The 25,389-nt window shown below is 39.1% G+C and overlaps 1 protein-coding gene across 1 annotated transcript in view; it reads left to right on the top strand.

Annotated features, from left to right (window-relative positions):
- The first annotated feature begins 2,358 nt into the window (after nt 1-2,358).
- The window catches only part of LOC148366465 (tetraspanin-15), a 39,594-nt gene continuing 16,563 nt past the window's right edge, over nt 2,359-25,389 (top strand). Inside the window, exons 1-7 of the mRNA XM_088336911.1 lie at nt 2,359-2,667; nt 13,179-13,364; nt 13,438-13,512; nt 13,634-13,729; nt 18,750-18,866; nt 24,472-24,522; nt 25,230-25,346. Of these exons, the coding sequence (XP_088193037.1) occupies nt 2,581-2,667; nt 13,179-13,364; nt 13,438-13,512; nt 13,634-13,729; nt 18,750-18,866; nt 24,472-24,522; nt 25,230-25,346 (729 nt within the window). The 5' untranslated portion in view covers nt 2,359-2,580. The remainder of the gene's footprint in view (nt 2,668-13,178; nt 13,365-13,437; nt 13,513-13,633; nt 13,730-18,749; nt 18,867-24,471; nt 24,523-25,229; nt 25,347-25,389) is intronic.

Here is a 25,389-nt window from a genome sequence, read left to right as displayed (position 1 = left end):
TAAAATGATGACTCACAACACGTGGTAAGCTTTCTTTCCTGGCTTTGATCTCTTTGATCTCCGGCAAAACGAACATAAAATGCGACAGAGACAAAATGAAAATAAATCCATCATTTTTTCATTTATTAGCATATTTGGTATTGGAGTAATCCAAAAGTAATTGAAAGTAATCCAGTTAAAGTAACCCTACCCAACCCTGGATTTAGATGTACATTTCGATAAACAATATGTTCCCAAATAGAATCTAGTAAACCAATTGTTGTTTTAGTGGTTTAGTGATCATGGGAGCATTCAGGGTTCCTGCCTGGAATCATCTTCAGGTCACACATGACATCATCGTGATGTAAACATTAGCAAAAGAAGACTGTCCATTCTGTAGTTTTTACTCTTATTTTGAGTAAATAGATCAATAAATATTTGTACTGTAAAGACGATTATGCCACTCATTAGTTTATACCAGACAGGAAACACAGGCAGGAAACCAGACAGAGTCAAAGCCCACGTCTTGCGTGTGCAGAGGTTTGTTGACGGACTAACAAAGGTTGTGTGAGAGCTTAAATAGAAAGGAAGGCAATCTGTCAAAGAGCTGGCGCCACACGGGCGGGGCCAATTGGGCGCCATGGCAACCGTGACATGTAGTCATGAATGCTAGAGAGGTAATAGGGTAAGTCCTTTTGTTTAATAATTTTGCTGTTATTTTGGATTTTACTATGTATTAATCTGTTTTTCCTAGTTGAACTCATTTTGTCCATGATTTTCGATTAAAAAAATGACACAATAATACTTAAAATGAACATAATTTATCCAGCAGAAAAAAAAGTAAAATCAGAAAAACTATGTGCAAGATTTTTATTTTGTTTGATATATCTTTTTTAGATTTTGCAGTGCAGTAAATGACTCCATAAAAAAAGATTAATACATATATTGTTTCCCCCATGAGAAGATAAATAGTATACTAAAGAAAATAAATAATCTGCTCTGAAAGCTTGCTGAATTATAAACCAGCTCTCGTTTCTAGCTAGCTAAAAGAGTAAAAATCCAACTAAATAGCCAGATAGAAAGCTAAAATGAAGCTAAAGGGCTAGTTGTAAAGGAGGCCTAATTTTAGGTCAATAGCTAGCAAAAAAAAGTTAGCTACATGGCATGCAAAAAAAGGGTTAGGGTTCGGGTTCTTCGGCTTGGCTCACTGAAAGGAACTCTTTCGGGTCCTAAACGACTCTTCAGGTTGTTTTTGCTTCTTTCATCCCTATATGACCAAATATTATGTAAAGTTATGCACAAAATGACTTAAAGTAAAGGGGAATAGAACAAAAAAGAAAAATAATACCAAAACTAGAAAGTAGTGAAAAGCTGAGAAAAAAAGAAACAAAAGGAAGAGAAAAAAGAAGTAAAAATTCAGAAAAAAAAGCCAGAAAAAAAGAAAGGAAATAAACAAAGGAAAAAAGGAAATAGAGAACAAAAAGAAAAAAGTAACAGCTAGGATTAAAATAAACCCAATGAGATTTTTTAAAGGGATTAAAAAAATGAGTCAAACAGGCGGCCCGCGGGCCAGATCAGCCCGTGAGACAACACTCAGAGAAGCACAAGAGAAAAACAAGCTGCAGGTTAAAATATGCCAACTTGATGTTGCCAAAGCCAGGTGCCTTGAACAAAAACACTCTACTTGTATTTCCTTTTCTCTCTCCCTCTCTTTCATTCACTCTCTCTCTTTCTCTCTCTTTTCCACCCCCTTTCTCTCACTCTCTGTCTCTGTCTCTTTCACTCTCTGTGTCTCTCTTTTTCTCTTCCTTTGTTTCTCTTTGTTTCTTTCTCTCTCTGTGTCTTTTTAACTTCTTTTGCTCTAACTTCCTTTTTTCCTTTTCTCTCTTTTCTCTTTCTTCCTACCCTTTGTGCTTTCCTTTCTCTTTTCTCTCCCTCTGTCTTTCTATTTCTCTTTGGATTTCTTCCTTCCTCCTCCTTTCCTTCCCCCCTCCCTCATGACTTTTGATCTCTTTTGTTTCTCACGCTCTCTCCCTCTCTCTCTTTTTCTTTCTTTGTGCCGCCCTCTCTCCTTTTCCCTCCCTCTTTCTCTTATTTGTTTATCTCTCTTTTTCTTTATCTTTAATCTACTAATCCGGCCCCCGACAGAATGTTTGTTCTATCGTGTGGCCCCCGAGTTAAAACGAGTTTGACACCCCTGGCTTAGTTAGTGTGTAAAAGGGAAAAGTGTGAAGCACATTGTAAAGCGATTTGGGAGGTCTTTGACTCGAAAAGCGCTGTATAAATGCAGACCATTCCATTCCATTCCATCGATATGAGAAACGGGAGTGTCGCTTTTTTTGTGCACTGTCCCTTTAAGCTTGTAGTCATAACAAAGACTACAGCTGCCGGTTGCACGGAAGTGGTTTTGTTCCAACCGTGTGCGAAATAATACTCGAAACCCGTTGAAAACAAGAAACTCAATATTCTGTATTTTATAAAATGTTATGAACGGTTTGAATAACCGTTTCCTTGTTTCTTTATTCCGGTGCTTTATTATTCCACGAACAAAACGAAGGGGAGGAAGCCGGCTACCTAGCTAGCTTAGCAACACCATCGGCCATGCCTCCTTATTCGGAATTGAGAAGAAGCAACCACTACTATTACTTCATCAAATTTACCCTCAATGTCTACTCCATGCTGTTTTCGGTAAGTCATTATTTTGTATTTAAACGCAGGTATCAAAATAATAACAGTGATGTAGGTTTTGAATGACCAACCCGAGGCGAAGGCACAACCTGACTTCGTGTTAAAAATGGTCAATTTTGAACGCCAGCAATATTATGCGTCGTTTTTATGATCAAGACACCGATTTTTGTATATTTAACCCTAGCATGGCTTATAAAAATATTCGGCATACACCAATAAGTGTTTATTCTTCATATTCGCCAACAATTTATAATAGTACATCTGTTGTCTATTTAACGGAAGACCCGATCGATAGGTGGGCGTACAGTGTGACATGACCGATTTAAATGTTACGATTGCACTTAGAGATTATTTCGTGCAAAACACCAAAAGTCATTAAAAAACAAGTTATTTGGTGCATTTTACTCTGTGCATGTGAAATTAAATTGCCACGTTTGCTAACGGGATTTCGTATGAAGATGCTATAGCTAGCTGCTAAAATGAGTCTTCAAAACAACTGAATCATCTGCACCCTTCTTGCTTTTAAAACAGATAAGGATAATCAATTATGTTTATTCGGTGTACCATTATCTACTATCCATAAAATTGATGCTGAATGAATTTGATCATGTAGCATCACACGTATTTTGCCGGCTGGTGTACAGGAGTGTGGTGCAGGGCGTTGCACTCTGCTTAAAGGCGAGAATTATTATTGTGCCGATAAAAATGAGAGCGGCCCACGCACTTTTTCCATGTACAGTGGGACCTCGGTTATCGCGGTTAATGGGGACCAAAACCACCCGCGATAGGTGAATATCCGCGAATTAGCGGCGCACCTTAAAAAAACAAAAACACATATATATATATATATATATATATATATTTTTTTTTTTTTTATTAGTATTTTTAGACCCGGTTAATGGGGACCAAAACCACCCGCGAAAAGTGAAAATCTGCGAAGTTGCGACGCCCCTTCAAAAATGCTTAAAAAAAAAAAAAAAATATATATATATATATATATATATATATATATATATCTCATCTCATCTCATTAGCTACACCGCTTATCCTCAGTAGGGTTGCGGGGGTGCTGGAGCCCATCCCATTGGGCAGGGGACACCCTGAACTGGTTGCCAGCCAATCGCAGGGCACACGGGGACAGACAACTCACTCGCTCATTTACACCTAGGGACAATTTGGACCGACCAATTCACCTGAAATGCATGTTTTTGGAATGTGGGAGGAAACCGGAGTGCCCGGAGGAAACCCACGTAAGCACGGGGAGAACATACAAACTCCGCACAGGAAGTCTGGAGCTGGATTTGAACCCACGCAGGAGGTTCCCAAGACATGAACTGTGTCGCACATGTGCTAACCACTGCGCTGCCGTGCTGCCCCAAAATATATATATTTATATATATATAATTTTTTAAATTATTTTATTCCATTATTATTATTTTTTAGACCTCGAAGCTCGAAGCTCTGAACCCGCGAACGTCGAAGCGCAAAGTAGCGATGTCCCACTGTATACCAAGCTATTTTAGTACAGTATATATTCAGTTACTTTTTGTAATTTAATAAATATGGTAACGATACAATAAGTAACATTTGGCCTTTATGTCTGTTTGACTCCATGCTGTATGCAAAATATAGTGTCAGAATACTGATTTGATGTTTTAAGTTTGCAGACTGTTGGTCAGTTCTTTTCAAATCCTTTTGTGTTTAATCGGATTTCAATCCCACGATATAAATACAGGTGGTAATACTAGTGATCCCAAGAGCCAAGAAGAGATCCGCAGGTTGGAGAGCGTTCTCCATTCGGGCCCCGGTGCTGTGGAATGCTCTTCCCCCTGAGATTCGATCTGCAACCTCAGTGGAACTGTTTAGATCTAGGCTTAAAACACACTTCTATTCTATAGCATGTGAATAACCTAAATTTTATGTTGACAATATCTTTGTGTTATTTGTTATTGCAACATCCGTTGCAGCCTGGTCAGCCTGGAAGGGGGATTATCTCATGTGGGGTCCCTTCTCAAGCTTTCTTCATGTTGAGGTTTTTGAGTTTTTCCTTGCCCCCATGTCGGTGTTAGATCAGGGGATCATGTCATAATAGTCTGTGGTTTGCAATAATCTGTGGTCTGTGCAGCCTTTTGAGACTATTTGTGATCAAGGGCTATAAAAATAAACATGCCTTGACTTACCATGGTGTTACAGTATATGCCTGCAACTCTTGCCGAATTCTGAAATTAGCAAACTTTACTGACGTGAATTGAGGATGATTCCATAATACAGAGATCCCTCAGTTTTCGCGATTGTTTGACAAGGAATCTTTTCTGAACACAACACATTTGCCAACAGACAGTGGGAAAAATATGTTCATGTTTGGCATTTATGTGGTTTATGTTTTACACCCGAACCAACTCCCCAAGCTATACAAACCCAACACCTACCTCTATCAGCTGAAGAGGGGATTTAGTTTGCATACAAAGGGTAGGATATCAAGATCATACTAATATTTTATTTCTGCAGTCCAAATTATTAAAATTGGATGATTTAGTAAAAATGTTCACTTTACAACTGCTATTTAAGGTCAACAAAAACATAGTGCCAGAAAACATCCTAAAATTATTCATTCGGAAAGAGGGAAATTATAACTTAAGGGGCTGTACTAAATTCATAAACCCAAAGGTGAGAACCACCAGGAAAAGTATGTGTGTGTCTGGGTGTGGAGTCAAACTTTGGAATAATTTACAAGACGAGATCAAACAATGTCCAACTATTTGTTCAAATTTAAATACAAAAGAACATTACTGGCAGAATACAGAGATGAAGAAAATGGGGTATGAGGGATTGAAATACTGCGTTTACAACTATGGTTAACTTTGTTGTTATTGTTGCTATTGTTATATCATAACTGTTATTATTAAGATTATTACCATTGTTATTATCATTGGTGTATTTAACAGGGAAGATGAAGTGGTAGGGAAAATAAGCATTTGCTTCTTACTACCCCTTCTCGAACATATTATGTAACATTATTTTGTTGTTTGAGTTATTGTTTTTGTCCTTTTTTTATTTTAATCTTCAAAATAAAGTTTTCATTCATTCATAACTATTTTTTACATGCCTGCACGGTAATCGATTATACACTAGGTTATCAATTAATTGTCCAATGCCTTTTGGATTATAAGATTTAAAATTTAAGATCCTCAACGTCGAATTTCGACCAATTCTTATTTTATTCCATTATAGAAAACTACAAATAAAATATTTTACTGATGATGGAATGAAATATCAGGTCACGATTTCGTGAATTTAATGTTCTTCTATTATTCTGTAATGTCGTTCATCCCACGTGTGGGTTTTATTATTTTTCACAATTTTTCGACAAGTATAAGGAGTGAAACTATGAAGTTTAGGTTTGAAAATGCCTTCATTTATTGAGGGCTGATTAAAAGTGATTATTTCAGTGGTAAAATGTTTTAGACCCATGCGTGTAATACTGTAATGCAATTACTTTATTCCCGAGAACCAGGATCACTTCGGCTTATTTTCTTGGCCAAACCAGTAACTACATAAGGATTAATTTTATTTTCTAAATTATTTTCTAAAATCTCATTTAATCAACAAAATAATTGTTGGATTAATTGAATATAAAAATTATTGTTTCAGTTTGAAAAATGTATAAAATTCCAGTGTCTGAAACTCTGCCCTGCGACTGGCTGGCAACCAGTTCACTGCCCGAAGATAGCTGGGATGGGCTCCAGCAACCCCGCGACCCTACTGAGGATAAGCGGTGCAGATAATGGATGGATGGATGGATGTCTGAAACTCATGACAAAAGGTTACAGGACACGTTGCAAAGTATTAAGGATTGATAATCAGAATATATAACAGAACAATACTTTAAAATTAAGTTTATTATAAATCTACCTATAACATTCATTGCATGTATATGACCTCGCTGTTTTCCATCTGCCATCAGTATGTACCTGTATTTATTCATCTTCATTCATGCAATGTTTGCGTTGCATCGTTTGCTCCAAGCCACGTGAACTCCTCTTTCCATGATACTTTTAATATACGTTTACGTTTTGTAGCGTCATAAATTTCGTTAGCTTCTTTTGAATCTTTCTTCTTAGGTTTTGGCTTGAGTCCTCAACTCTTATTCATTTTTCTTGTGTTCTCTGCTTCTTCTTTGGAAAATGATATGCAAATGCACGACCTTATAACGCTCGGGAGAGTCCGGAAGCTCGAAGATATTCGATGCAGGCTTCTGATTGGCTGCCGAGTACACATATTGCCAAACTAACCGAAATTTCCAGACCGTACGAAGATTTCGAAATCGGAATAAAGCAAACGTTTGATTTAAAAAAAAAAAAAAAACTTTTTCAAGAAAAAAAACCCTAAATATATATATTTTTTTCCTTTGAAAAAGTTGTCGGCCACCCGAGCAGAGATATTTTGTAAGTTGTATGCCCGACGTGAAAGATGCACGCCCCGGGCGTCCGGGCAGACGTTATTTCAGTCACTGAAAATACCCCAATATTTTTTTTCAATACCTAAGCTGCATTGTTCGTTTTTTATATAACATTTTCATGGCATTTCTCTCATAAGTCTAAACCCCCCAGGCATAAGTATAGTATATAAGGTTGAGCACAACTGAATATACACCTAGCTTACAGAATGACAGCTTTGCCATCTTCTTCTTTTCCCTTCTCTTGATCTGGAAAGGTTTATAATAATATGGATGCCCCAGGGAAGATCCAGTCATATAAAAAAGTCATTTTTAAGATTTTTCCTTCAGCTTGAAAATAATTCTGCACTGTAGTCACTGGGGTTACTGCAGCTGCTTGTAATGAATGTGTGATGTTTACAGCAATTCTGCAAATAAACACCCAAAACCAAATAATTTTGTATCAGAGTTGAAATTTTCAAAATGTATGGCATTTATTGGCACAATGCATAGTTGAAGATTCAGATCCATCCACAAGAGTAGACAGTTCTTTACAAATGGACCTTGACGCTTAATATTGTATTCTAAGGTCAGTGTTGTGTCTTTTTCATTCCTGGAATCGATGGACATATTTCTGTGAAGTCAGTTTCTCTTTATCTTCATCAATTGAGCGTTTTCCAGAATGGAATAAAGCCAAAAGTTTGAGGCGAAAATTGATGGGCCAGTGTGAGCACTGAGCAGTAAACGGAGGTGGAGTAAATCTTTGTTCACCCAAGAGTAATTCTATGCAAAGTGAATTATGAAATGATCATGATTCTTATTATTACCGTATTTTCCGCACTATAAGGCGCACCTAAAAGCCTTTTATTTTTTTCAAAAGCTGACCATGCGCCTTATAATACAGTGCGCCTTATTTATGAAACAATATTAATTCGCAAAGTCTTGCAACTAACTTGCAGCCGCCGACTAGATTTTCCCCCGAACGCCAAGTAGTCCGCGGTGTATGCTGGGATTTATTTACCGGCGTTTCATTGGCTAACCAATGTGTCAATCATCATTTGAATGGATCACTATTGGCTAAAGTTATTCGGAGGTCAAGGGGAGGATCTTTTTTATTATTTACAGGCTGGCATTGGCTTGAACGGCAAAACAAAGCCTGCAATTGGCCGAAAAAGATGAATGCGTATAGCACGTGGCTGACGGCATACAGAAAGCATTTTTTTACTATTTTGTATTTGTAAATATTTCATTCTCCTGGATTTACTAAACTCACGGATATAAGAGGACCACGGCTGCACATTGTTATGAACACAACGACTTCGGTGAGCTACTCCGGCTATATATATTATCCCTGTATCTTGTTTCAGACTGAACTGGATGTTAATAAGTCTGTGATAAGCGGTGCAGATAATGGATGGAATGGAGTGTCTATTTTTAAATTAAACTCAATTCCAAGTGTTTATTGTCATTTATACAGTAAAGTTGCGAGCGAAAAAGAAAATGGAAACTAAGGAATGGTTGGCATTTCTTGAATCCCAAGACTTTAACCTTCTGAATGATGGAACGATGCATTTGAGTGACATCGTACGGACACCGCATCCGCACGTGTTCTCGACACGTCTTTGCGTCTTTGCAAGCTTTGGGAATGTTAAGGGGGTAATAAGTTTGACTGAACTATATGACTGTTTTGTCGACGTTCCCATTGTAGCGCCTTATAATCCGGTGCGTCTTATGTTTGTCAAAAATAGGACCAAAAACTATTTTTTCGGGGTGCACCCTATAACCCGGAGCGCCTTATAGTGCAGAAAATACGGTAATACTATTCTTATTATCATAATTTTGAGCATTTTTACATCATTACATGGATTAGTTAACAATATGGCATCTCAATTATTGCACGCTCTCCACGTCTTCGCATAGGCTATGTTTGTTGATTGAACATCCAAGTGCCTATCAAGAGTAGTTTTATGACATTTTGATTCAATAATAAAAATGTATTCAAACTAATGCGCCAATTTTCTTTCACTTGCTTTTTGGAATGCACAAAAAAACTTTGAGCCAAAGCTCAACTTCAAACTTGTACATGTCACCAGTTAATCACATGAACCATTCCAAGACTAATATGCATTAACCTTGTGGACTGGCCTCATAATTCCGAGTTAAGCAACTCCTATGACCAATGTTCTAGTGGAATTATCAGTTTACTTGGAAATTCTTAAGTATTTAATGACGCCAGAATAGTACCTTTGTAATTTTAGTGGTTTAGTGACCGTGGTCTTTGCTTTAGTTTTGAGCTCCAATCAGGTCCATAATTCCTTTGTCGTGAACTTTACACTTACCTTTTACACTCACTCACCCGTATATCCTATGAACAGCATTCAGAAGCTTCACAAGTCACTATTCAACAATCAAATAGTCGAGTCATGTTTATTTGTGACACCCTTAATCACAAGGAGTCTCAAAGGGCTGCACAGACCACAGATTATTGCAAACCACAGACTATAATGACAGCATCCCCTGATCTAAAACCTACATGAGGGTGAGGAAAAACAAAACCTCAACATGAGGTAAATAAAGAAAACTTGAGAAGGGACCGCATATGAGGTCATCCCTCTTCCAGGATGACCAGGCTGCAATGCATGTTGCAATAACAAATGATACACAGATATTGTCAACAGGAAATATAGGTCATTCATAAGCTATATAATGGAAGTGTGTTTTAAGCCTAGGGGGCAGAGTATTCCACAACACCGGAGCCCGAATGGAGAGCGCTCTCAAACCTGCGGGGCCCGAATGGAGAACGCTCTCGAACCTTTTGCATGATAGGCGAAAGTGCTAACCACTGCATACTACTAGCATTTTTATGAAGTCCATTAATTTCATAAAAATGGTTCTAAACATTCAGACTAAAAGAAAGGTATTATGCACCTTTTTAAGCACTAAATTAGATATTATGGATTCAAAAACTCAATATGCAAACGTGCATGACCTTTCACATGTGTTTTAATAAATGAAGTAAATACTCAATAAAGAAAAATAACACTAGATAGATAGATAGATAGATAGATACTTTATTCATCCCCGTAGGGAAATTCACACTTCCAGCAGTCTACCCCGTTGTTTATTAACAGATTAACATGATGCCCTAGGGGTGCTTGTAGCGGAGTGGATGACGTCACGCTAGTCCAAAAGTTCGACATCCCAGATGGAAAACTTTTCTTTGTGAAAATCCAGGGATACACCACCTCGTGTTAGCAAGTCCGCCTCCTCTCCGATTCCCCCCGGCTTTCGTGTCTCTGTATAGCGGCGCTGAAGCCGGATAGCTCCGGGTAGCTCCGGGTGGCTACACGTGAGCCACGTTTCCGCAAAACACAGCAACTGCGCTCCCTGCGCGCTTCGATGTTTTCCACCAGCACTCGATGATCTTATTTGGTCGTGAGTTCGCATTTACCATAATTACGGACGGTACCGAAGACTTATAACGCCGCTTCGCTAGCTCCGGCTCTTCTTCCACGATAGGCCCCTTCATCACGCCGGCACGAGAATTCTTCAGGGCAAGGAGTTGAAATTCCTTGAATACACGCATTTTTTGTGTGCTAAAACCCATGTCCCATAGGATAGAAGTAATCCATAGTGTAGTTGTCAAAACGGGAAGAAAAAACTAAGGGACACTGGGGACAATAATGCCACCAAAACAACAGCAAATGTTTATTAGTAGGGATTTTTTACCCTCATTTAATGTAACATAAATATTTTCGTAAATCGGGCCAGATTAAAAATCTAGGCCGTATGTGGTCCGCTGGCTCTAGTTTACACTTCAAATTTAGGTAGTCAGACCAACTATCCAAGGATCACCACAAAAATCCGGGTTTATATTTATTTAGTAAAAATGGTAGCTACATCCAGAAGCCAGAAGAAGCCGGCAGGTTCATACCCTAGGTCAGGGGTGTCAAACTCACTTTAACTCGGGGGCCACACGATAGAACAAACAATCTGTCGGGGGCCAAACTAGTAGATTAAAGAGAAAGAAAACGAGATAAAGAAATGAGAGAAAGAGGGAGGGAAAAGGAGATAGGGCGGGACAAAGAAAGAAAAAGAGAGAGAGGGAGAGAGCGTGAGAAACAAAAGATAAAAAGTTGTGAGAGAGGGGGGAAAGCAAGGGAGAGGAAGAAAGAAATCCAAAGAGAAATAGAAAGACAGAAGGAGAGAAAAGAGAAAAGAAAGCGCGGCGGGTATGAAGAGAGAAAGAGAAAAGGAAAAAAGGAAGTTAGAGTGAAATAGGTTAAAAGACACAGAGAGAGAAAGAGACAGAGACTGAGTGGCAGGGGTGGAAAAGAAAAGAGAGAGAGAGAAAGAAATACAAGTACAGTGTCTTTGTTCAAGGCACCTGGCTTTGGCAACATCAAGTTGACATATTTCAACCTGCAGCTTGTTTTTCTCTTGCGCTTCTCGGTGCCTAATTTGGCCCGCGGGCCGCCGGTTTGACACCTGTGCCTCAGGTTGAAGGTGTGTTCAATGAATGTTCTCAATGTAGGGAATCTGAAACATGGCCCAAAACATAATAAAAAGCAAGTACTAGTAAAGAATGCATTATTAAGTAGGAAGAAACAAATATAAGTCGCACACCCGACCAAACTATGAAAAAAATGTCCATTTGTAGTCCAAAAATGCGGTCCTCGTTTAACAGTGTGAAAAAAATAGCAATTTGGATTGTCATTTTGTTTTTTGTCTGTTTGGTTTATTTTTTTTTTTATTTTTTTGAGGGGTAACTTCTACTTAGCAGAAATCCCTCCAATAAGCATATCACTCTTGAAAAGTGAAGGGTTACAATCAGTGTTCCCTCTAAGCTGCGCGCGTGCGCACTGCTCGCACATTCTCAGCGCACAAGAAAATCTAGCCAGCGCACAAAAAATGAGGGCTCAAAATTACTAATTAAGAAGCAACTCAAGTCAAAGTTACAGTGCATGATGGTAAAAATACACGGGTTCCCCTGACGCTGTGTCCTAAATGCGGTATTTTGAAGTCGAGTCGAAGTAGAACGAAATTGAGTAAAGTTAGTAGAGTTTGTCAAGAACCGGCTTCTTCGGCTCTGCTCACTAAGGAACCGGCTCTTTTGGGTCCTAAACGGCTCTTCGGGTTGTTTTTGCTTCTTTAATCCCAACATGACCAAATATGATGTAAAATTATGCACAAAATGACTTAAAGGAAGGGGGGAACTAGAACAAAAAAGAAAAAAATACCATAATGAAAAAGTAGTGAAAATCTGAGAAAAAAAAAAGAAACAAAAGGAAGAGAAAAAAGAAGGAAAAATTTAGAAAAAAGCCAGAAAAAATTAAAAGAAAGAAATGTAGGAAAAAAGTAAATGGATAACAAAAAGAAAAAAGTAACAGCTCGGAAAAAATAAACACAATGAGATTTTTTTTTTGAGGAATTTAAAAAAAAGTAGAAAAAAAACACGGAAAAAAGAAGAAAAAGTTTGTGTTGCATTCAAATAATTTCTAGTTATATCAAGTGAATCTTGTTGCCAACATTGTACTTCCACTAAAAATGTGATTAAGTACAGTTCTGTATCTTACAACCGACTAAATAAGCCCCCAAAAATATGAATATTATGCGACAAAATATATCAGGAAATAAAAAGAAATGGATATCTTGTGAAAGAATTGTAAGAACAAACGACGTTTGTAGGCCGTACAACCTTTTTAATAGTACATGAGTCAATTCATTCAAAATAGAAAAATAATTTTGCATTGCCGGAAACTCAGCAAAATGTCAAGTTTTGGACATGTTTGATAATTAATTATCTTGCCACACTTGGGATTATGGTTGCTCACTGTTGTTTCAAGCGTTGCTCACTGACTTTGTGTGAACGCTCAGACCCGTAGAAAATTAGAGGGAACATTGGTTACAACGTATTTCTAAATAAAAGTACAGATTTAGGTGCCGGAACTCAGAGATCGAGTGACTCATGGACAAGCTTGTGTTCTTTTTTTCACACCTAAGAAAGTCTTGTCGCAACAAAGGCTCTGTGATTCTTACAAACTTTAAAGAGAAACTTCTTGTGTTTAATATCCAGCTGGTGGGTCTCTGCGTGCTCTGCGTCGGGGTGTACGCCGAGGTGGAAAGGCAGAAGAATCGAACCCTGGAGGGTCTCTTCCTGGCTCCTGCCGTGGTTCTGATCTTGCTGGGTCTTGTAATGTTCACAGTCTCACTCGTGGGCATGGTCGGCTCCCTCAGAGACAATAAAACCCTGCTGCACATGGTGAGAATAGAAAAAGAAATCCCGGCGGTTCGTGTCAGTTGAATCTAATCAAGTCGATTCCGTCCTTCCACAGTTCCTCTGTGTTCTCTGCGTGCTGCTTCTTCTCCAGGCTATTGCCCTTGTTATCGCTCTCATCTTTGAGAAGAAGGTAAGCGGGTGGCAACGCAACGAGCCTTATTATCACCTTTCTATCGTAATGAGCTCACGATGGCTTTGTTTACAAGTTTTGTCGTTATTCACTGACCTTTTCACAATGTCACTCCTTCCAGACGTCGTCTTTGTTTCAAAGCAGCATACGAGAGGGAATCAAACACTATTACGACGACCTGGACTTCAAAAACATCTTGGATTATGTGCAGGAAAAGGTATTTGGGTTATTTTATAAAAGGTACTGCAATCGTGAGCGTGATTAAGGCTTTTTAAAAGTCTTACTAAGATTGAATTCAGAATACAGTGGAACCTCGGTTTTCGAAGGCCTCTCAGTTCGAACAAATCGGTTCTCGACCCAAAATTTAGAGAAATTCTTGCTTCGCTCTTCGTTCAAAAAATCGGAGTTCGAACGCCGGTAAGCTAGGGGCGATGCTGAGCGGCGTACGGGTGTAGATTGCCCCCACCCCTCGTGAAGAACTGTTGTCACGTGACCACGCACTTCTTTTTGCTTTCGTTTTGAATATCGGTGAACGGAGTGTTTTAACCCCTAATTATGCCTCGGAAGAAGGGCGGTGCAAGCAACAAAGTTGCTACAGGTGAAAAAAGAAGAGTAGTGTGTACAACTATTGCATTTAAGAAAGAAATAATAGCAAAATATGAAGAAGATGTACGAGTTTCCCTTTTTTCGAGGGAATAGAGCATGGCTTCTGCAGACCACCACAAAGGTAAGAATCCTATTCATAAATCTTTTCTTTATCCTTTAACCGCTCACCACTTGTTGTGGAGACCCCGGTGCTAAATGACATGTAAACGACCTGATTTTTTTATTTTTACACATTCATGTTAGCGTAATCTTTCGTACGGAAGATTACGCTAACGCGAACGTACGATCAGCCTGGGTTAGCTTCATGTTTACGTTCATGGTAAGCCTTCAAGGATTTGGAACGGATTAAAATGATTTTACATTACTTTTAATGGCAAAAACGATTTTCAGTGATCGACCAAATCGGTTTTCGAACAGGGTTCTGGAACGGATTATAGTCGAGAACCGAGGTTCCACTGTATATTGTAATATTAGAAGCAACACTAATAATTACAAGAATATCCCCTTTGGTGTTGTTTTTTCCTTTAATTTTTGTGATGAAGAGACTTTTGTCATTTGTCTCGCTACTTGATATATTAAACATCTATCTATCTATCTACCCTGGTCATATCCCTCGAGAGGGGTGACCGACAGCAAGACAAACACATACAAAAACAAGGAAAATAAAAAAGGGGAAAAAGTACCAAAGAAAACACACACAAAAAATGAAACGGGACACAAGACAGCGGCCATGTCACTCACGTCAGAGTGCCCCAACGCACTCTTCTCTTCAACAGCAAGGCCCGACAGCTTTCGCTGGTTTACCCCTGCTGCATCATACGGGTGCCCTGCCCATCCCTTAGAACGCGTCCAAACATTCCACTATCCTTTTACAACACCTCTCTACTCATTCCTATCACCTACAAGAGCTCTAGCTTCCACTATATTTATACCTCTTTCCTGTACTGCACCATCCATCCACGTCAATTGCGGCCTTCCTCTTTGTCTCCTTCCATTGACTTCTGCTCTGTAGATCCTCTTCAACATTCACTCCTCATCCATCCTCTCCATGTGTCCAAACCAACCGAGTACTCTTGAATCCACACGCTTGCTCAGTTGCACTACTACTCCAGTTCTCTCTCACAATTTCATTTCTCAATCTATCCAATCTTGTCACTCCTAACATACTCCTCAAACACTTCACCTCAAAAACATAAAACTTTCTTCTTAAATCTGCGTTCAGGCTCCAAGTCTCTGCACCATACAACACAGTCGGCACAATCACACTCTCATACAGTCCCCTCTTAACATCCATACTCATACTCTTGTTGCTCATTACTCTCCTCAGAGCACCCAAAACCTTGCTTCCTTGATTCACTCTGTGCAATACATCGCATTCCATTTCACCAACTGCAGTTACATCACAACCCAAGTACCTAAAGCTTTCAACTTCTTCCAGCACCTGTCCATGCAACCTTATTTCTACCGCCGTTGCCCACTCCATCACGTGAACACTTCATCACCTTACTCTTCCCAACATTCACACATTACTTACGCCTATCACTCACGCTTCCAAACTCCATGATCAACCTTCTCAATGTTTCCTCAGAATCAGCTACAAGTGCTGTGTCATCTGCAAACAACAACTGACTTACCTGCCACACTGTTCCACTGTTATCCATCATCTCTACACCTCTGCCAAATACTCTTGCATTCACCTCTCTCACCAAACCATCCATGTACACATTAAACAGCCATGGTGACATCACACAACCATGTCTCACACCAGTCAACACAGGGAACCACTCACTTGTCTCACTTCCTACTCTTACACACACTAAACATACTGCATTCATTTAGTGCCACCTTTAGCCTGTCAGATTTCCAAAGAGCTTAATCAAGTTTCACGATCACGTACTCATTGAGTATTTTATTAGAGTAATACCACATTGAAATATGACAGCATGTCAGATGCTAATTGCAGTAGCAGCAACAAGAGAAGGCAGCGATTCCAATGCTGTAATTAAAGTTTGCTGCACGAGAAGCACATAATTTTGTCTTCGTCTCAGATGACCTTGTGAGCGAATATTAATCATGTTTTGCATTTTTCACATTGCAAGGTGAAAATAACTCATCACTTGCACACTACATGAAACGTGTCTGATATACTGAATTAAACTGAAATGGATCCCATGATAAAATTGGTCTTGCTTTAGATCCAGTGGCTGCCAAAATCTCAGTTAAGTGTTTATAAACTCTGAGAGTCAAGCAGTTTCAATTATTTTCCCTGATCTTTCAGAGTTTGTTCTGGTTATATAAATGGAGACTTCAAAATAAAATATTGGATCCTCATCTTGCACCAGAAAATACATGTAAAACATGTTTGAGATGTCTCTTTTTCAGTAATCTGCCATACAGGCACGACAATCTCTCACCTTTAGGAGAAATTCACAGTTTTGAAGTCAAAATAGGGGAACTATGTGAATTGTATCAATTGGAGAAGAATTTATTTTGCATTGAATCGGGCGTTTGAGGCAGTGTGTTTGAATTAAAATCAGTCTAGTTAGCCTTGGCGGGAGCACAGTATTTATTCATGTGGAGCGCGCATTCGATTTTATCTCATTATCACGATATTTTTTTATTAATGGTACCAGAGCAAATGTTAGAAAATGGAGAAAACAAAACGTGATCCTGAGAGATAAAAATTAACGCAAAAAAGCACGATGAGGGAAAGAACTTTTCAGTATATCTGATAAATCAGACTTTGAAGGACATTAAAAAAATACACTGTAAATTTGATCTTGTTATGGTGTTAGTAGTTGTTCATAAATGTTTAGAATCTTGGTCGCATGTATTCAACAATGCATGTCATTAGAAATGGTTAGTTTAAGCTGAGAAAAAGTCCAACAACATATTGTACAGCCACTTTTCTAATCAAAAATTAGGGGTGCACGTTATACACAAATAAATAGTCTTTCCTCCACACCCTTCTCACCTTTTGCATTCCTGACCCATTTTCATGCCATAAAAAATAAATTGGTTTGAGCCAAAGCTAATATTTTCAGAGAATAGCTTCTGTCAAAATGTATTCCTTCCAAGTTGGAGCTTACCTTCATTGATTTCTAATGGATCTGATCAGGTCAAAATGCCCTCCAAATCTGGGTCACAACATTGTGGTGACGACACAATTTGAAGTTAGGGGTTTGTAAAATGTTTCGTTCGGCACTGATCATTCCAGGAATAGCGTAAAAAAATGTCACAAATTTGATAGGGGATCGTAAAACAGTCACTCCTGAATGTTTGTAAGTTTATTATATGTATTTAATAGCTAGTCAAGCAAGATCTTCTTGATTTTACTTCCTAGAAACTATTGGCAACTATCTAGTCAAGTCATGTTTATTTGTGACGCCCTTAATCACAAAGAGTCTCATAGATTTTTGCAAACCACATTCTATTATGACACCATCCCTTGATCTAAAACCTACATGAGGGCAAAATAATACACAGATACACAGATATTGTCAACATAAAAAATAGGTTATTCATATGCTATAGAATACAAGTGTGTTTTAACCTTAGATTTAAACATTTCCTCTAAGGTTGCAGATCGAATCTCAGGAGGAAGAGCATTCAACAGCACCGGGGCCCGAATGGAGAACGCTCTCGAACCTGCGGATTTCTTCTTGGCTCTTGGGATAACTAGTAGACCAGCATTTTTAGAGCGAAGGCTCCGCATCAGAACATAGGGGGAAATTAAATCTGAAAGATATGAGGGAGCAAATCCATGCATGATTTTGTATACTACCAACAGAACCTTAAAATCACATCTTAAGCTAACGGGGAGCCAATGCAGGTTAGCTAAAATCGGGGTCATGTGATCAAACTTTCTTGTTTTAGTTAAAAGCCTCGCTACAGCATTTTGTACCAGCCTGAAGGCTCTTGATTTTGGACTTCGAGAGACCGGAGAGTAGTGTATTACAGTCATCGAGACGGTAGGTAACAAACGCGTGAATTATAATCCCCGCATTGGACTAGGACAGTATAGGGCGAATTTTAGCAATGTTGCAAAGATGGAAAAAAGCTTTTCTAGTCATATTCTTCACGTGTGTTTGAAAGGACAGATCGGGGTCAAATATGACACCTACATTTTTGACTGAGTCACTCTGAGTGATATTACATTTGTCAATGTTCAGAGCCGTTTTTGAGAACAAGTCACGGCATTTAGATGGACCAATACCTAGCATTTCGGTCTTTTCAGAGTTGAGGCGCAAGAAGTTGAGTGACGACTATCAAGCGAATGATTTTTTCTTCTATTTCTCATTTTTTCCTCTTGGCTAAAAACGAGTCTCTCGGAAATCCAGGTACAACTGCCAACTAGAAGAGTTGGTCAGTACAGTTTTGGACCGGCTTGAAAGGGGCTTGAGGAAAGCTTCGGGTGGTACATGGCCCAGATAACAGCTGTCGGAAAGCCTGCAAATGGCATCGGTGCTATTATTATTTCATGGCCACCTCACAACACAACAGTTTACAAATCGAATCGTCTCGAAGTATTTCAGCCAGTTCAGAACCTCGAATGATGAAGATTTGCACCATGAAATATAATTTGTCTTTGAGTGCCTGCTGTTCTTAATTGACTGTTTGTTTTTGTCCAGTTTTCATGTTGCGGAGGAGATGAATATAAAGACTGGGGAGTCAATCAATACCATTTCTGTAATGGTACCGGTCCACTCGCATGCGGGGTTCCGTATACCTGCTGTGTCCGCCGTGAGGTGAGTGCTATTCCTAGGTTGGTAAGCACATCTTGCCACAACACCAACAATAATAGTCTTGGAAGAGGGGAAAATAAGCAGTAAGACAACTCTTGTGAAAACAATCAAGCTGAAGGAGTTTTTTTTCCTTTTTTTTTTTTTTTTTACATATACAGTGGGACCCCCCTACTTCGCGCTTCGACGTTCGCGGATTCAGAGCTTTGCGGGCCGAAAAAATGATAAAATAAAATTATAATTATATATATATATATATATATATATATATATATATATATATATATTTATTTTTAAGCATTTTTGAAGGGGCGTCGCTACTTTGTGGTTCCACGTTCGCGGGTTCAGAGCTTCGCAGGTCTAAAAAATAATAATAGAATAAGATAATTTTTAAAAAAAAAACCTTTTTTTTTTTTTTTTTTTTTTTTTTAGCTTTTTTAAAGGGGCGTCGCTACTTAGCAGATTTTCACTTTTCGCGGGTGGTTTTGGTCCCCATTAACCGGGTCTAAAAAATAATAATAATAAAATAAATAAAAAAAAATATATATATATATTTATATATATATATATATATATATACATATTTATTTTATTTTTATTTTTTTTAAAGTGCGCCACTACTTCGCGGATTTTCACTTATCACGGGTGGTTTTGGTCCCCATTAACCGGGTCTAAAAAATAATAATATTAAAAATAAATAAATAAATTTAAAAAAGAAAATATATATATATACACATATATACATATTTTTTATTATTATTTTTTTTTAAAGTGCGCCACTACTTCGCGGATTTTCACTTATCGCGGGTGGTTTTGGTCCCTATTAACCGGGTCTAAAAAATAATAATATTAAAAATAAATAAAAAAATAAAAAAAAAAAAATAAAAAAAAAAATTATATATATATATATACAGGGAGTGCAGAATTATTAGGCAAGTTGTATTTTTGAGGATTAATTTTATTATTGAACAACAACCATGTTCTTAATGAACCCAAAAGTCTCATTAATATCAAAGCTGAATATTTTGGAAGTTGGAGTGGGGCTTTTTTAGTTTTAGCTATTTTAGGAGGATATCTGTGTGTGCAGGTGACTATTACTGTGCATAATTATTAGGCAACGTAACAAAAAACAAATGTGTACCCATTTCAATTATTTATTTTCATCAGGGAAACCAATATAACAGCTCAACATTCACAAATATACATTTCTGACATTCAAAAACAAAACAAAAACAAATCAGTGACCAATATAGCCACCTTTCTTTGCAAGGACACTCAAAAGCCTGCCATCCATGGATTCTGTCAGTGCTTTGATCTGTTCACGATCAACATTGCGTGCAGCAGCAACCACAGCCTCCCAGACACTGTTCAGAGAGGTGTACTGTTTTCCCTCCTTGTAAATCTCACATTTGATGAGGGACCACAGGTTCTCTATGGGGTTCAGATCAGGTGAACAAGGAGGCCATGTCATTAGTTTTTCTTCTTTTAGACCCTTTCTTGCCAGCCACGCTGTGGAGTACTTGGATGCGTGTGATGGAGCATTGTCCTGCATGAAAATCATGTTTTTCTTGAAGGATGCGGACTTCTTCCTGTACCACTGCTTGAAGAAGGTGTCTTCCAGAAACTGGCAGTAGGACTGGGAGTTGAGCTTGAGTCCATCCTCAACCCGAAAAGGCCCCACAAGCTCATCTTTGATGATACCAGCCCATACCAGTACCCCACCTCCACCTTGCTGGCGTCTGAGGCGGACTGGAGCTCTCTGCCCTTTACCGATCCAGCCACGGGCCCATCCATCTGGCCCATCAAGAGTCACTCTCATTTCATCAGTCCATAAAACCTTAGAAAAATCCGTCTTGAGATTTTTCCTGGCCCAGTCTTGACGTTTCAGCTTGTGTGTCTTGTTCAGTGGTGGTCGTTTTTCAGCCTTTCTTACCTTGGCCATGTCTCTTTTGGGCACTCCAGTGATGTTGCAGCTCTGAAATATGGCAAAACTGGTGGCAAGTGGCATCTTGGCAGTTGTACGCTTGACTTTTCTCAGTTCATGGGCAGTTATTTTGCGCCTTGGTTTTTCTACACGCTTCTTGCGACCCTGTTGACTATTTTGAATGTAACGCTTGATCGTTCAATGATCACGCTTCAGAAGCTTGGCAATTTTAAGAGTGCTGCATCCCTCTGCAAGATATCTCACTATTTTTGACTTTTCAGAGCCTGTCAAGTCCCTCTTCTGACCCATTTTGCCAAAGGAAAGGAAGTTGCCTAATAATTATGCACACCTGATATAGGGTGTTTATGTCATTAGACCACACCCCTTCTCATTACAGAGATGCACATCACCTGATATGCTTAATTGGTAGTAGGCTTTCGAGCCTATACAGCTTGGAGTAAGACAACATGCATAAAGAGGATGATGTGGTCAAAATACTCATTTGCCTAATAATTCTGCACTCCCTGTATATATATATAATTTTTTTTTTTATTTTTTTTTCGGCCCGCAAAGCTCTGAAGTAAGATTTATATATATATATATATATATATATATATATATATATATATATATATATATATATATATACCGTAAATTCCGGACTATAGAGCGCACCTGATTATAAGCCGCACCCACCACATTTTAAGAGGATAACCGCTTTTGTACTTACACAAGCCGCACCTGTATATAAGCCGCACGCGCCCACATTAATACCTGTAACACAATCACAAAATTAACCCAAACCCGACTTTGTGTCAGTCCAAAACCACGGCCGGCAAAATGAACGGAAAATGATACCGGTACTTAAGGTTTGATGCAGACCTGCAGAGTCCGGGTCCCGTTGAAAATAATCCAAGGGAATAAAAATGTATGTTTCCAAAGGTAAAGATGGGTAAAATATATATCCACTATTGGTCCCTGCGTCCACAAACACGTCTCACCTTTACTCCACTTCCCGTCAGCCCCTGTTGTTTTCGCCCATTCTTTTTGATTTGCCCATGGAAAACATATCAGAATGAGTCTCTAAAATAAATACATTACAAAAATATACAGTTGCAAATACATATTATACATTTTTACACATATTTACAAAGAAAGACGGTACACCGAGAGAGTTTTCAAAGCTTTAAAAATAATATTATAACTTTCATCCCAAACCCTGCCTGTGAAGGGTAGCAAAACGCTACTAGCAACACGCTCGCAACACAGTAAACGGGTCTGTTAAAAAAACATACCGTACTTGTAGAAATCACGGTACACCGTCCTCATCTTCCTCCTTATAACGACGTCTTCAAAGTCGTCTTCCCCAGTAGGGGAAAGAGACTTTGTCATATAGATGTCGTCCCATGCTCCCTTATTCAAAAACACGCTAGCAACACGCTCGCAAAGTAGAATTTACATGCAGTAGCTCTGTTTCCTTCTTAATCGGACTGTTCGATTGCTTTTAGCTTGAAAGCTGCGTCATGTGCCTTTCTTTTTGCAATTTGCATGATGGGGGTATATTGTTGCAGTCTTCCTCGGCGCATATATTCCACCGGTCTAAATCTTACCTTTTGTACTCGTGCGCCGCCGGCGGCTGTTAGAAAATTACATAAATCGGCCGCATCACTGAATAAGCCGCAGGGTTGAATGTTTGGGAAAAAATAGCGGCTTATAGTCCGGAATTTAAGGTATATAAATCAGTTTTCTCTAGTGCTTGGCTATGGTGCCATTTCTTTTGCCACTTATTTCTGTTGAATTATAATGATCAGCCTTCATGAAAAGTGTGTTAACATCCTCCTTTGACACAATGCACAACACAGTTGGACTTTTAACGGCTAGGGTACCCCCCCCCCCCCCCTCACTATTTTATTTCCCATTGGTGAAGACGGCAACAAATGTCTTTTACTTTTATCACTGCAACAAGAGACTTCAATTATTTCTCTGTGGGTATCGTGCAGACACACATGTTCTGGTATATAGCCTTCATTTCGCTCACTAAATGAAACGGTGGTCCTTGAGGGGAAGCTCTGTGCTCCCGACGTCTGCTCTCTTCCTCGTCCCTCCCTTCCAAGCACTGATAGTCTCTGGAAATGGAAAATACGACCGCAGCAATAAGGAAGGTTTGCCCTGTCTGACACACGTGCAAACGATAGAAGAGTTTATTAGGGAGTCTTGAACATGGGCGAGATTGGCGACATTATTACTTCATGGCTATCAAGGATGTCGTTTTCCAGCACTCAAGTTCATTCTTTGGCAAAGTGGACAAACTGCCCCAAATTCTATTTCCACAATCAAACCCACAAGGGAAGTCAAGTCAAGTCAAGTCATTTTTATTTGTATAGCCTTTAATCACAAAGAGTCTCAAAGGGCTTCACAGGTTATTACACAGACTATTTTTTCAGACTATTATAACACCATTATGGGGCGGCAGTAGCTCAGGAGGTAGAGCGCTCGTCTTGGGATCAGGGGATCCCAGTTCGAATCCCGGCTCGTCCGTGTTACATGTCGAAGTGTCCTTGGGTAAGACACTGAACCCCTAATACCCCCAATAAGCAGGTTAGCGCCTTACATGGCTGCAAGGCCACTATTGGGAAATGTGGAGCACATTGTAAAGCGCTTTGGGAAGTCATTGACTTGAAAAGCAGATCATTTCATTTCATTACACCATCCCCTGATCTGGAACCAACATGAGGGCAAGGAAAAACTCAAAAACCTCAACATGAGGAAAATGAAGAAACCTTGAGAAGGGACCGCACATGTGGCATCCCCCTTTCAGGATTACCAGACAGCAATGGATGTTGCAATCACAAATAATACCGAGATATTGTCCAAGAAAAGTATAGGTCATTCATATGCTATAGAGTAGAAGTGTGTTTTAAGCTTAGATTTAAACATTTCCACTGAGGTTGCAGATCGCATCTCAGGGGGAAGAGCATTCCACAGCACCGGTGCCCGGATGGAGAACGCTCTCGAACCAGCGGAACACTTCTTGGCTCTTGGGATCACCAGGAGACCGGCGCTCTCAGGACGAAGATTTCGGACCGGAACATAGGGGGAAATCAGATCTGAAAAATATGAGGGAGCAAGTCCATGTATGATTTTGTATAATACTAAGAGAAACTTGAAATCACATCTTAGGCTAACAGGGAGCCAATGCAGGTTAGCCAAAATCGGCGTGATGTGATCGGACTTTTTTGTCCTAGTTAAAAGCCTCGCTGCAGCATTTTGTTCCAGCTGAAGACTCTTGATTCTGGACTTCGGGAGACCGGAGCGTAGTGCATTACAGTAATCAAGACGGGAGGTAACAAACGCGTGAATTATAATCTCCACATCCGACTGAGACAGTATAGGACGAATTCTAGCAATGTTGCGAAGATGGAAGAAAGCGGTTCTAGTAAATCTCTTCACATGTGTTTGAAAGGACAGATCGTGGTCAAATATGACACCTCAAATTTTAACTCTGTGTGATGTGACAGTTGTCAATGTTCACAGCAGTTTTTGAGAACAAGTCACGGCATTTAGATGGACCGATAACTAACATTTTGGTCTTTTCAGAGTTAAGACGCAAGAAATTGAGTGAAATCCACTACATGTCTTCAAACTCTGTTTTGTTTGGGACTCACTCATTCAGCGGTCTTTCCACAGGTAGGGGAGGTCATTAATACGCTATGTGGATCCAAGGCTCTGGATAGACAGGTATGTGAAATCCGAGGTTTTTGATTCTATAGTACACATGGCCTATTACTGCATTGTGTGGCTCCCATTAAAGTTGTGTTACCGCGTACATGGTTTCCGAGGGATACTTCAAAAATGTAATTCGCTACTGTTACTAATTTCTGGTTGAAAAATGTAATCCGATAACCGTAATATTGCTGTAAAGTAACTTGATCACTTTCAATTACTTCAAAACCAAAAGACAAAAAAAACACAATACAGATACCATTTCTAAATTTTGTTTAAGATAAATGAGCAATGTAACCCTGAAAAAAATTGGAGCACACCAAGGTCAGGTAGTTGAAGTGGACTACTCATTTACACAAACCTGGTAAACACTTAGCTTTGAGTCCTGTGTCATTGCTATGCACTAGCCATGTTAGTTTTTTTTAAATATATAAAAAAAAGGACCAAGGCTAATAATCAGGTACACCTTTTAGTCCAGTTATTACGGTATTGACCCAAGATAAAACAACAAATGACTTTTGCAGTTTTCCAAGAATTGTATTTGCACAATATGCTTTTATTATTAATAATATACGCATCCTCGACAATATGGCTCTCACCTTTTCACTTGACATTCCATTTTTAAAACTTAGTCTCGTGTTTGGAGATGCATGACGGACCTTTTAAAGAATAATTTTTCGAACTGAGAAGTGCCCTCTTGTCGTCTTTTCCTTGTGCATCAGCGTGAAAGCCTGCAGGAGGAGATCCACGTGCGAGGCTGCATTCACGCCGTCAACCTTTGGATGAGTGACAATATCGGAATCACCGTCGCAGTTTGCTGTGCCATCGGCCTCCCGCAGGTAACTTTAACTCGCTTTCATTTGTTTTTCATTCTGCAATTGA

Source organism: Urocampus carinirostris, chromosome 5 (assembly GCF_059441175.1).
Source record: "Urocampus carinirostris isolate Australia breed hairy pipefish chromosome 5, RoL_Ucar_1.0, whole genome shotgun sequence".
Lineage (NCBI taxonomy): Eukaryota > Metazoa > Chordata > Actinopteri > Syngnathiformes > Syngnathidae > Urocampus > Urocampus carinirostris.
Note: the sequence above shows the minus strand (reverse complement) of the source record. Positions and strands in the feature narration are given on the sequence as shown.